Source organism: Chrysochloris asiatica, unplaced genomic scaffold (assembly GCF_000296735.1).
Source record: "Chrysochloris asiatica unplaced genomic scaffold, ChrAsi1.0 scaffold00077, whole genome shotgun sequence".
NCBI lineage: Eukaryota > Metazoa > Chordata > Mammalia > Afrosoricida > Chrysochloridae > Chrysochloris > Chrysochloris asiatica.
The window spans coordinates 1,528,439-1,542,034 of record NW_006408595.1 but is presented as its reverse complement, the minus strand read 5'-3'; the positions used below and the strand labels follow the sequence as shown (position 1 = coordinate 1,542,034).

The following is a 13,596-nucleotide window of genomic DNA, read 5'->3' as shown; positions in this document are numbered from 1 at the left end:
GTAACCACTACGCTACCAGAGCTTAGATAAATGTATGTGAGTAGTTGGAATGATGGAGGAATAAACACCTGGAACATGTAATCTTTATTTGAAGTATTAATCAAAAATGCAATTTAGCCAATAGAAATGATTTCCAATTACAAGAACATGAATATGAAGTACAGCTTTGAACTTTCAGAACTCAAATAATCATTCTAGTTAGCCTTTATATTTTCAGATAAGGATGTAGCTTCAAGTCATTATTTTAATAATAAAAAAAAAATTAGATGGAAGTGTAAAAATATATGCCAGTCTTATTAATCAGAAATTATTGAACTTAATTCTTTAGTTGGCTTAAAGTCATCACCTGAGCTTAAAGTACAGGAATATTTACTGTCTTTCATGGTAATAGGATACCCCAGTACCAGAGGAAACTAGACTTTCCCAGTTTATGATTTTCCATTTTTATCCTATTGTGAATATGGAATTATCTGCTAAAAAATAGTTGGTGCTAATAGAATAAGAAGTGGGCTGTAAGGTTGGTTAAAGCCATAAGGTCGATAGTTCAAACTTGTCAGCCTCTTCCTGGACACTGTGTACTGAGTAGCTAAGAGTTGGAAACGATTTGCAGCACTTAACAATAGCAACAAACACTTTTTAGTCTTTTCCTAGGCTGGAATGAGTCTTCAAGCCAAGTGCGTACATTCGTCTTGAATTCCACAACCACAGTAGTTCTATAAAATTCATCAGGAATTTTGCTGTTGTTGTTGTTAAGTGCTATTGAGTTGGTTCTGGCTTATAGTGACTCTGTATAGGGTTTTCAAGGAGCAGTTGGTGAGCTTGAACTGCCAACATTATGGTTCAAACTGACCTTGCAGTCCCGTGCTTCATCGTATAGTGTCACACTAAGACTCTCATCTGGATTGCAGTGACAAAAATGTCAATAGATAGTGCCTCAGTATTATATTTTGTTTACTGTGGTTACGTGCATTGAATCCTGAACAGTTTTGTGTTAGTAACAATTTAGTTCAAGAAAAATTTCTAAGCTGTTTATTTTTGTTAATAAAGGGATAAAAAAATACAGTTAATTCTTTCAAAGAGATTGTGATCTTAGAATATGGAGAGTTATGTTGTTGGCTAATCAAAACGCAAGTCGTCCCATTCCCATAGTTTACTAGTGTTCAGTCTGAATTAGTATGTTGTTGTGCCAGTGAGTTGGTTATGACTCATAGTGACCCTGCATAGGATTTCCAAGGAGTGGCTGGTCAGCTTGAACTGCCAACCTTGTGGTTCAAACTGACCTTTCAGCCAGTCCAGTGCATTAGCCCACAGTGCCACATCAGGACTATAGGCAGACCTTTTATTTACTCATAAATGTTGTTGTTGTTAAGTACCCTCGAGTCAGTTCTGACTTATAGCAACTCTTTTAGGGTGTCTAAGGAGTGGCTGATGGATTTTAACTGCTGACCTTGGGGCTTTGTACAGTTCATAGTCAAATGGAATGAAAGGATAATGTAATTTTTCCATAAAATTTTGAAGCCTTCTTTTATATGTAGGCTTATATATACATACTCACACATATATATATTTGTATGTATATTTAAATATAAATAAATATTAAATAGTTTGCCCTTATTTCCATCTAACATTATCTGTTTAATTCAACAGAAATCTTCTGGACAGAGACACATTTTCAAAATCTGATCCAAGTAAGTATCAATATAACTTGCTTTTTAAAATAATCTCTTTACTTTACCTACATGAGTTTTGCAAGCATTCTGTGAATCTTGTCATTTGTGTTGAAGCCTAAAGTGCAAGAAAGGGGTGATTCCAAGTCTTGCCTATTCATCTACCTGCCTTGTGCTATGGTTAAAGAGGGAGGCGCTTAACATTTTGAGAATGAAATGAAAGTTTGCATGACTCCAACATAGGGCAGCTGAATTTGAAATGACTCTCATGGTGTAGTCATGGCCGTAAGATAGAAATGATATATACAGACAATTATACTGGACCATAATTTTAAGTGATTTAGTCTTAGAATGTCTTTTCTTTAAATAAAAGTGGTGTGTAAAATCACACAGCCCAGTGAAACTTAAAACCATCTATTAACGAGTTAAGGGGCTCTGGTAGCGTAGTGGTTACTAATTGGGCTGTGAACTGCAAGGTCAGCAGTTCGAAACTACCAGCTGTTCCACAGGAGAAAGATGAGGCCATTACGAGTTGAATTCTTTGATTGCTAATTAGAGACTTTGAAAGTTGGAGATGATTTGGAAAAATGAAAAGGGGAGGTTTGAATTAGAGAATAGCAGAATTAATTGTAAAAAATTCATATTTGCAAATCTCCCAATATTTGGAAATCAATATCCAGCAATTCTTCATCTCTACAAAAAAATGTTGTAACAAATGTTTAAATAATGCAGAGGGAAGATTTTTATCAGTTGTTACATGAATTCTGAGTTAGTCATTGGGGAAAAAGGTGTCACAATTTATGAATATTAAAAAAAAATCTTGACTAATATGAAAATAATTTATTTGGCATATAGGTGAGATGCTTCTTTTCTTTAATCTTTGCCCAAAGCTGTTAGTCTCCCTTTTTAGAATTTCCTTTTATTGATGAAAGAATTTTTGACCTGTTTACAAATATAGGTAGTGAGAGTTACAAATGTTAAACAGAGTGTATGATATGTCTTAGATGGCCCTTCCTGTGATGGCCTTGAACACTATAGGTATGTCTAGTAACATGTGTTATTGTTATGTGCCATGGAGTCGGTTCTGACTCATAGCGACCCTGCATAGGGTTTCCAAGGCTGTAAATCTTTATGGGAGCAGAAAGCCTCATCTTTCTCCTGCGTAACAGCTGGTAGTTTCGAACTGCTGACCTTGCGGCTCACAGCCCGACTTGTAACCACTACAGTACCAGAGCTCCTTAGTAAAAAGTGTTAGACTGTAGTTAAATAATTTATCTGCATTTATAGCAAATGTAGATGAAAGCATTAGCAGGTAATTACTATATTTATGTGCCCAGCTCTATTATATACATTATATCCTCAAGACCTGATATGGTTCGTTTTCTGTTTCTTTGAAATATTTTTTAATCAATTGATAATCTATTAGTCTTACAAGGGTAACACTAGAAGCAAGTCATTAATCTTTTTGTAGCTTTTGGCCAGCTGAAGAATGAATTGTGCTTGTATCTATAAACATTGTATATGATGTTTATAAAGGAAATTTATGAATATGTAATAATGTAGTTTTTTTTTAATCTTTTGTAGTTTGTGTCTTATATGTACAAGGAGTTGGAAATAAAGAATGGAGGGAGGTAAGAATTAAAAATATATTTTAAGAAGTCACTGCACAGGAAGATTTAAGTTATAAATTCACCAAGATGTTACTTTATTGTCTTTAGTTGTTGTATATCTTTTTCAACCCAAAGACTGAACTTCTTTATTTCATAATTTCTTTTTTTGGATATAATTATTTTGAATATTTGGCTTACTTATAACTTTCCTATGGAATATTTCAGCCTTGATACTTATATTTTCCTTAGTCAAAGGTAAATTTAATCTGCAGTCTATTTGACATAGCTGCTTATGTGATTTAAGTCTCTGGTCTTCGCCTCACTCTTAGAGGTCAACTGCTGATTTTTGTAAAATACCACATTAAAAGGTTTTTTTTGTTTGATGCTTTATATTAAATATCACTTGCTTTTTGTAAGTTAGTAAATTCATATGTGAAATAAATACAGGCTCAGTTTCCAAATATATTGCTTAATAAAGTAGATGCATGGAGACAGAATTATTAAAAAAAAAACAAAACTTTTTTTTCTAGAGTGGCTCTGCATTGAAATTGATGACTGATCCCTGGAGTGTGTGAAGGAAGTATTAAAATAAGAGACACTTCTATCTGTCTGTAGCTGCTAGTTATCTCAGAAAGTTAGTGTGCCGATATAATGAGGTTACAGTTTTTGGCTAGATTTCCCTGTGGCCTAGTGAGATTCATGCTGTTTGTTGCCACAGATTGCTTTGCAGCCAGCCATCTTATCAATCCACCACTCGTCTGCTATTCACCACTTGTCTGTCTCTTTGTCATACTGTGCTGGCTCTGTGTTGCTGTGATTCTGGAAGCTATGCCATGGGTATTTTAAATATCAGCAGGGTCACCCAAGGTGGACAGGTATCAGCTGAGCTTCCAAATAAAGAAAGGAAGAAGGAGAGAGGGACTACTTCAGAATATTTAGTCACTGAAAACCTTATGAATAATAGTAGAACACTGTAAGCACCAGAATATTGAAACATGATGAAGAGCACCAGAATAATGTCAGATGTAGTGCCAGAAGATGAGCCCCGCAGGTTGTGATACACTCAAAATATGCCTGGGAAAGAGCTGCCTCCTCAAAATAGAGTTGATCGTGATGACGCAAATGAAGTAAAGCCTACAGGATCTTCATTTGCTGGGCACAATTCAAAATGAAGAGAAACAGCTGTAAACATCCATTAATAATCAGAACATGGAAAATATGACTCATAAATCTAGAAAAATTGCAAGTTGTCAAAAACAAAATGGAATACACGCCAATATCCTAAGCATTAGTGAGCTGAAATGGACTGGCATTTGGCAATTTTGAATGTGACAATCACATGACAAACCAAGAATGACAAACTGAGAAGGAATGGCATCACATTCTTCATAAAAAAAGAACATATCAAGATCTGTCTTGAAGTACAGTGCTGTCTGTGATAGGATAGATCAAGGAAGATTAGAGTCCTGGTGTGGTGCTGTGGGCTAATGTGCTGGACTACGAAGTTGGTTTAAACTACAAGATAAATGGTTCAAGCTTACCAGCTACTCTTTGAAAGCCCTATACAGGGTTGCTATGGGTCAGAACTGACTCAAAAGCTCTTAACAACAACAACAAAATAAGGAAGACCAGATAGCATCACTATTATTAAAATTTATGCACCAACCATTAAAGCCAGTGATGGTGAAATTGAAGAGTTCTGCCAACTTCCTCAGTTTGAAATTGATCAAATGTTCAATCAAGATGTATTGATCATTACTAGTGATTGGAATGCAAAGGTTGGAGACAAAGAGGGAAGATCAGTCCTTGGAAAATACGGGCTTGATGATAGAAACAAAGCTTGAGATCGCCTGATAGAATTTTGCAAGACCAATGACTTTTTCTTTGCAAATACCTTTTTTAAACAACATTAAAGTTGACTATACACATGGACTTCACCAGATGGAATGCACAGAAATCAAATAGACTACATCTGTGGGAAGAGATGCTGGAAAGGCTCCATATCATCAGCCAAAACAAGGTCTGGGGAAGACTGGAACAAGCCATCAATTGCTTATATGTAAGTTCAAGGTGAAGCTGAAGAAAATCAAAACAAGTCTAAAGAGCCCAAATATGACCTTGAACATATTTCACCTGAATTTGGAGATCATCTCAAGTACAAATTTGATGCATTAGACTCTAAAGACCAAAGACCAGAGGAGTTGTGGGATGACATCAAGAACATCATACAGGAAGAAAGCAACAGGTCAGTAAGAAGACAACAAAGGAGAAAGACACCAAAATAAATGTCAGAAGAGACTCTGAAACTTAATTTCCAGTGTCAAGATGATAAAGCAAATGGAAGAAATGAGGAGATAAAACAGCTGAACAGAAAATTTCAAATGGCAGCTCAAGAAGACAAAATAAAATAATATAACAAAATGTGCAAAGACATGGATTTAGAAAACCAAAAGGGAAGAACACATTTGGCATTTCTCAAGCTGAAAAAGTAAAGAAAAAATTCAAACCTTGAGTTGCAATATTGAATAATTCTATGGGCAAACTATTGAGTAATTCAGGAAGTATCAAAAGAAGATGGCAGGAATACACATAGTCACAGTATCAGAAAGAGGTGGTCATTGCTCAGCCATTGGAAGATGTAGCATATGATCAAGAGCTGATGATAAGGAAGGAAGAAGTAACAGAGTAAATTGAAGATATTGGGAAAGAACAAGGAACTGGGAATTGATGGACTATAAATTGAGATTTTTCAATAGACTGATGCAAGACTGGAGATACTCACTCATCGATGCCAGGAAATTTGGAAGACAACTACCTGGCCAACTGACTGGAAAGAATCCATATTTGTGCCCATTCCAAAGAGAGGTGACCCAACGGAATGCAGAAATCACCAAACAATATCATTAATATCCTATGTGAGCAAAATTTTGCTAAAGATAATTCAAAAACAGCTTCAACCATACCTTGACAGAAAGTTTAAAGAGGTTCAAACTGTATTCATAAGGACATGGAATGAGAAGTGTTATTGCTGACTTCAGATGGATGTTAGCTAAAGCAGAGAATACCAGAAAGATGCTTACCTGTGCTTTATTGACCATACAAAGGCTTTTGATTCTGTGCATCATAAGAAGTTAAGGACAAAATTGTGGAGAATGAGTATTCTGGAATGCTTAATTTTGCTCATGAGGAACCGCTACATAGACCAAGAGGTAGTTGTTTGAACAGAACAAGGGAACACCAAATGGTTTACAATTAGGAAAGATGTGTACCAGGGTTGTATTCTTTCACCATACTTATTCAATCTGTATGCTGAGCAAGTAATCCAAGAAACTGGATTATATGAAGAAAAAACATGGCATCAGGATCGGAGGAAAATATCATTAACAATCTGGGATATGCAGATGATACTGTCTTGCTTGCTGAAAGTGAACAGGACTTAAAAGAACTTACTAATAAAGATCAAAGACTACAGCCTTCTGTATGGGTTGCACCTCAATGTAAAAAAGACAAAAATTCTCATCATTGGACCAATAAATAACATCCATGTAAATGGAGAAAAGATTGTAGTTGTCAAAGACTTTATTTTGCTTGATCAACCATCATCTTCACTCATGGAAACAGCAGCTAGGAAATCAAACAACATATTGCATTATGCAAATCTGCTGTATAAGAACAAAGATTTTATGATGGCCATGGGTTTGGGTTTTGGGGTTCTATATTTACCTTAGACTTTACATATCCAAAGGTAAAGTTATCTACATTACCCCTCTGCCTGTTGTTGTTAAGTGCTGTCGAGTCAGTTCCAACCCATAGCGACCCTGTATAGGGTTTCTGAGGAGCAGCTGGTGAGCTTGAACCACCAATCTTGCAGTTCAAACCAACTTTGCAGTTCAGTGCATTAGCCCACAGTGCCAGACCGGGACTCCCTACTCCTTCTTAACTCCAAATATGATGAATAACATTATTTTCTTTATGCCATTATCTTTGATATTCTCTTCCATACCTTTCTAATTTAATCAGTAATCCAATTCTGTGAATTCTGTTTTGTAAAATATTCTTAGATGAGTCAACCCTTTATTCAGACCCATGTTATCTTTTGTCTGAAACATTTATCTGTATCCAAGACCTGTTGTCTCTTCTTCAGTTACCTAATTACTCTTTTGGTTATTGTTAAGGATGGAATTGTGTCCCTCAAAAATATGTGTCATAAATTCCAACCTCTACGCCTGTGGTTGGAATGTTAGTGTGGCACTGTAGGATAAGCCCTGGACTGCTAACCCCAATGTCGGTGGTTCAAAGCCATCAACCAGCTGCTTCTTGGAAACTGTATACAGGGTCACTTGGAGTCAGAACCAACAGGACAGCAACTACAACATGGCTCTATTTATAATGTCATTTAAGAATGGGATATCTTTATTATGTTAATGAGATCATGCTGGTGGAGGGTGTGTCTTGAGTCTGTGTCTTTTGAGATTATCAAAGAGATTAAACAAACATGTGGAGAGCATGTGAAGAAAGATGCCAAGACACATGAAGAGCAGAAGCTCAGAGGAGACAAAGAACTTCCTCCAGATTGAAGAAAGAGAGAAAGCCTCCTTCTGAAGTTGTTACCCTGAATTCAGATTTCTAGCCAAACTGAGAAAATACATTTCTGTTTGTTAAAATCACCGACTTCACATGTGGTATTTCTGTTATGTTGTTGTTAAGTGCCATTGAGTCAGTTCCAACCCATAGCAACCCTGTATAGGGTTTCCAAGGAGCAGCTGGTGAGCTTGAACCGCCGACCATGCAGTTCATGCAGTTCAAACGGCTTTGCAGTCTGGCGCATTAACCCACAGTGCCACACCAGGACTCCTTTTCTGTTATAGTGGCACTAAATAACTAAGATAGTTATCTTCCCAAAAGACATGCTGCCTTTATCACTCATTATCTTGTAGTTCCTTTTTTCTAGGGCTTGGAACAATCCAGTGGAACTGTAGACTGACCATGTATGCCAGGCTAGGCATTTTCCTGGAGTATCACAAATATTCCATTAATTGAGGTACCGATAAGAGAACCAAGACATCCTGGGCCCATGTAACTTCCTTATGATGAGATTGGGAGTTTCACTGGCTAGAAGAGGTTAGAGGGAGGAGATGTAAAATGTTTCAGAACTTAACCAGGGTTGATTGGGCTCATTCTTAGGGTGCTGACCAAGTGGTACTGGTTTGGTAGTTTAAAGGATTGGTTCAGCTCAAACTTCCCTTGCTTAAAATATGTACTATTTTAAGGTTTATGATAACACAAATTGCTTATTTAACTTACAAGGTCTTTTGTAAAAATGAAGTATATTGGTGGCACAATGGCTTGTTGTTCTTGCTACTGTTGGGCTTGGTGGCTTCATGCCACTAGTCACTCCATAGAAGAAAGATGAGACAGTCTGCTTCCATATAGACCTGCAGCCTCAGTGACCTGTGGAGCAGTTCTGCTCTGCTGTACAAGGTTGCTATGAGTCAGAGTTCACTTGATGATGGCAGTGGGTTTCTGCAAAAACAATGTGGGCACCATGTCTGAATTCTTTAACTTCACAATAGGGAAAGAAAATCAAACTCAAATTCAGCCCAAGGTTGATTCCTGTGAAACAGAGGTCATGCATCCACCTTACAACTGTCTTTACCCTATTCTTACACCAATCTCCTCCCATAGTACTCTCTGATTCACATGTGAGTTCGATAATTCATTGCAATGGCCATGCAGAACAATTCTCATTATTATGGGGTTTACTAGGGAAGTGAAAAATCAGCCTAGGATGCAGCAGTTCTCCAGTCAAAAACGCGTCTTGTCTTTAGCTTCTCAGCCACATTGCCCCTTGGCTTTTGCCCCAGTCCACGGGTCTAGAGACTGCAACTGCTCTGTCTCTCCATGGTACCACCTCTCTTGTCACCTCTGCCACTGCTGTTGCCACTTTTCTAGGTAGGGATCTCACACCCCAGTCATGCTCTTCCTTCTTGGTGGTCCTAAGATCTTCTATTCCTCGTTCGGAGATGGCTCCATTTAAACCTAGCTGGTTTTCAAAACTAACCAATCCTAGCCTTAGAATCTTGTATACCTCATTTTCATGGTTACATCCAATCACTTGGTGGGAATTAAGAAATCACTAGATAGAAAAGTTATATCCTGTAAATTCAAGGCATCACAGTTTCCATAATACCACTACTAATATTCTATCAATTACTGTTTTAAGTTCTTTATACATGTTGAATTATTTACTTTTCACAATGGCCTTAAACATAGACACAGTTAGAATTTTCATATTAGGAAGCAGAAGTCCAGAAAACTTACATGATTTGCCTGTTCTGACAAATGTGACATTCAACCCAAGTCACTGACTCTGGTACCCTCCCTTGCTGTTATATTATTTTTGTTAGAATTCTTATCTGATCTCAACTTGCACATACTGGTTTTATGAATGGGAAGAAGTTCTGTAACTCAGTCAATCTTAAGCCTGACTCTAAAGAAAAAAACAAATATGAAGAGGAGGCTAATGTTCAGGGAGAAAAACAGAAACTGAACCCACTTCATAGCAATCCTTCAGGACAGGGCAGAACTGCACCGTAGAGCTTCTGGTACTATTTATTGTAGTTGATAACCTCATTTTCTCCCATGGCATGGCTGGTAGGTTTGAACCACTGACCTTGAGGTTAGCAGTCCAACACTTAACCCACTGTGCCACCGAGTCTCCTTGTTTAGGATATGTAAAAAAATGTTAAGAAAAGACATAGCAAACAGAATATATATTTGTTTATTTTTAAGGAGCAGAAAATATTGATACAAGGGAATCAAACTCAAAAAGGGCATAAAAACAAAGTAAAATTTGAGAAAGTGATGATGAAGTGAACACAGAATTATGTAGAGTGTGTAGAACTTAGTGAAGGAGGGGCAAAGCAGTTAAAAGGGAATTTCAACAAAGGTTCAGAGTTGAAAGAGTTATAGAATTAAACAACAGTCTGGAAGAATAGAAAGGAAGTGCTAGTGCAACAGGCAAACATTTTGGAGCTGAAATCTATTATATTTTATCAATTGCTTGAATTTGCTGCCTACAGATAAAGGTTGGAAAAAATGAGAAAGCACAATATTTGTTATTTAATAACACAGCCATTTCTGAGAAAGGCAATTATTTTAATTTGAGAGCCAGTAAGATGTAGTTGTTAAGGGCATGCACTTAGAACTCTTAATGCCTCTGTTTCCTCATCTTTAACTAAGGGAATGATTATTATAGATTCTAGCTCATACAACTGTTGCATACACTATTCAATGTGAACCATCAAGACTAGTGTCTGACCCATAATAAACACTATATGATGCAGAATACATTTGGGTCTCTATGAGATTTTAAAAAGTTAATAAGGATTACGAAACTAGTAAGTGGCAGGTAAGTAAATTCTTGCTTTGAAAAATTCTATAAAATTCATTGCACAAGCTCAGCGGTTGATGGGAAAATGACCTAGGGGAATTACTTGGCCTCAAACTTAATATGAAGCCATGGTGTTACACAGCTGCTAACAAGCAAATGTAATCTAAGGCTGTGTGATGAATGTTCAGTGCTTGCATCAAGGAAGATAATGTTGTTATAGATGAAATTGTCATTTTTGTAAATCAAAAATGGTTGAGTATTGTCAGTTTCATGTGATTCAATTTTATACTGTTGCACTTTGCTACTATTGTAATTTGGAGGCAAATCATAAGTGTCACATTTTAATTCTCTATTTTAGCAATTGAAAATCTAGGTATGTATTTGAGTAGGGTCACTGTCTTGAAGAGGAAGGAGAGGTTATGATATGAATAAGGGTTTAACCTGAAAATGGAGCCCTGGTATGGTACTTTGGTTTAATGTACTTGACTGAAAAGTCCATTTGAACCACAAGGTCAGTGGTTCAAGCTCACCAGCTGCTCCTTGGTAACCCTCTACAGGGTCTCTATGGGTAGGAACCGACTTGACAGAGAATTAACAACAACAACCTGAAAATACAATTTGAATAGTCACTATTGTTATCTCCAAATGTTTTAAGTATTTTTATAGAAATTGGCATGCACTTATTTAGTGTTGCTCAGGATAAAACAAAAAATTGGCCAAAGATTAGAGGGATAAAAAGGCAATATTAGTCTACTGTGAGGAAGATCTTTTTAACCCTTAGAATATTCCACAGTAGAATGTGTTCTTTGCAGTAGTAGTTCTGTTATAGAAAATATTCAGAGGTTGGACTCATTAGTAGAGCAGTTAGAATTGATTAGCTCTAATTTTCTTACAAATTTGTGACTTTTGTGGTGCTAAGGAGTCCTGGTGTGGCGCTGTGGGTTAATGTGTCAGACTGCAAAGCCATTTGAACTGCAAGGTCTGCAGTTCAAGCTCACCAGGTGCTCCTCAGAAGCCTTATATGGGGTCTCTATGGGTCGGAATCGACTCAACTTCACTTAACAACAACAACAACAACAACAACAACAACAACAGCAAGGAGTCCTGGTGTGGCACTGTTGAATAAGCACTGGACAACATGGTTGGTTTGAACTTCAAGGTCAACAAGTCAAACCCACCAGCAGCTCCTCAGAAACCCTATACAGGGTCGCTATGAGGAGGAAGTGACTCAATGGCACTTAATAATAACAACAACATGGAGTTGGAATGTGTTTTTGTTAATTCATCCAATTATCCTTCTAGTACTAAATGTTATTATACAAGGTATTGGGATTGTTGTGTTGTTGTTAGTGCCATTGAGTCCATTTTTTTTTTTATTTTCACAGAAAACACTGCCACATCTTGTGCCATCCTCACAATCATTAAGCACCAGCCCACTGTTACTGCCACTGTGCCAATCCATCTCATTGGGAGTCTTCCTCTTCTTCGATGACCCTCTGCCAAGCATGATGTCCTTCTCCAGGAATGGGCTTCTCCTGATAATATGACCCAAGTATGAGAGACAACTTTTGGCCATCCTGGCTTCTAAGGAACATTCTGGCTGTACTTCTTCCAGTACAGATTTATTTGTTCTTATGGCAGTCCATGTTCCTCTTAATATTCTTCTCTAGCCCCATAAATCAAATAATGGTCTTCCTTATTCATTGTCCAACTTTCACATGCATATGAGGTTATTGATAATACCATGGTTTGGGTCAAGCATACCTTAAACTAATAGCTTTGCTCTTGAACACTTTAAAGAGGTCTTGTGCAGCATATTTGCCTACTGCTATACTTAGGATTTCTTGTCTCCTGCTACCATGAATATTTATAGTGTATCCATGCAAAATGAAGTCTTTGGCAACTTCAATCTTTTCTCCGTTTATCATGATGTTATTTATTGGTCTAATGGTGAGGATTTTTGGTTTCTTTACATTGAAGTCCAACCCATACTAAAGCCTGTAGTCTTTGATCTTCATCAATAAGTATTTTAAGTTCTCTTTACTTTTAGCAAGCAAGGTTGTATCATCTGCATATTACAGGTGTTAATGAGTTTATCTCCAATCTTGATTTGACTTTCTACTTCATATAATCCAGCCCCTCAGATTATTTGCTCAATGTACACATTGAATAAGTATGGTGAAAGAATACAACCCAGGTAAGGCCTTTCCTGATTTTAAACCATTGTGTCCCCTTCTGTTCTAATGATTGACTCTTGGTTTATATACAGTTTCCTCAGGAACATAATTAAGTGTTCCATAGATGTCATGATCCACACAGTCAAAAAGCCCTGCATAGTCAATAAAGCACATGTAAACATCTTTCTGGTATTATATGCTTTTTGACAATACACATCTGACATCAGCAATGGTATCCCTCTTTCCATGTTCTAGTCTGGACCTCTGGAAGTTCCCTGTCGATGTGCTGTTGCAGCCACTTTTGAATTATCTTTAGCAAAATTTTATTTGCATGTTATATTAATGATATGGTCCAGTGATTTCTACATTCCATTGTGTCATCTCTTTGGAATGGGCACACATATGTATCTCTTCTAATCAGTTGTCCAGGTAGCTGTGTTCCAAATTTCTTGGCATAGATGCTGAAACTTTTCAATTTGTGTTCCATCAATTTTCAGAGCCTTGTTCTGTGCCAATGTCTTCATTGCAGCTTGGACTTCTTCCTTCATTACCAATGGCTCTTGATTTTATACTATCTCTTTAAATGGTTGAACATTTTCTTTTTGGTAAGATGACTCTGAGTATTCCTTCCAACTTCTTTTTTCTTTAATTAAATGTTTTTATTTTGGATTGAGTGAAAGTTTACAGGGCACATCATCAGCTTCACATTCAACCATTCATATAGCTTGTTTCATTACATTGATTATTAT

At 36.9% G+C, this 13,596-nt stretch overlaps 1 protein-coding gene across 1 annotated transcript in view; it reads left to right on the top strand.

Moving 5' to 3' along the window:
• CPNE8 (copine VIII) overlaps positions 1-13,596 on the top strand; it is a 384,959-nt gene that overhangs the window by 62,475 nt on the left and 308,888 nt on the right. Inside the window, exons 2-3 of the mRNA XM_006865292.1 lie at positions 1,648-1,688; positions 3,252-3,298. Of these exons, the coding sequence (XP_006865354.1) occupies positions 1,648-1,688; positions 3,252-3,298 (88 nt within the window). The remainder of the gene's footprint in view (positions 1-1,647; positions 1,689-3,251; positions 3,299-13,596) is intronic.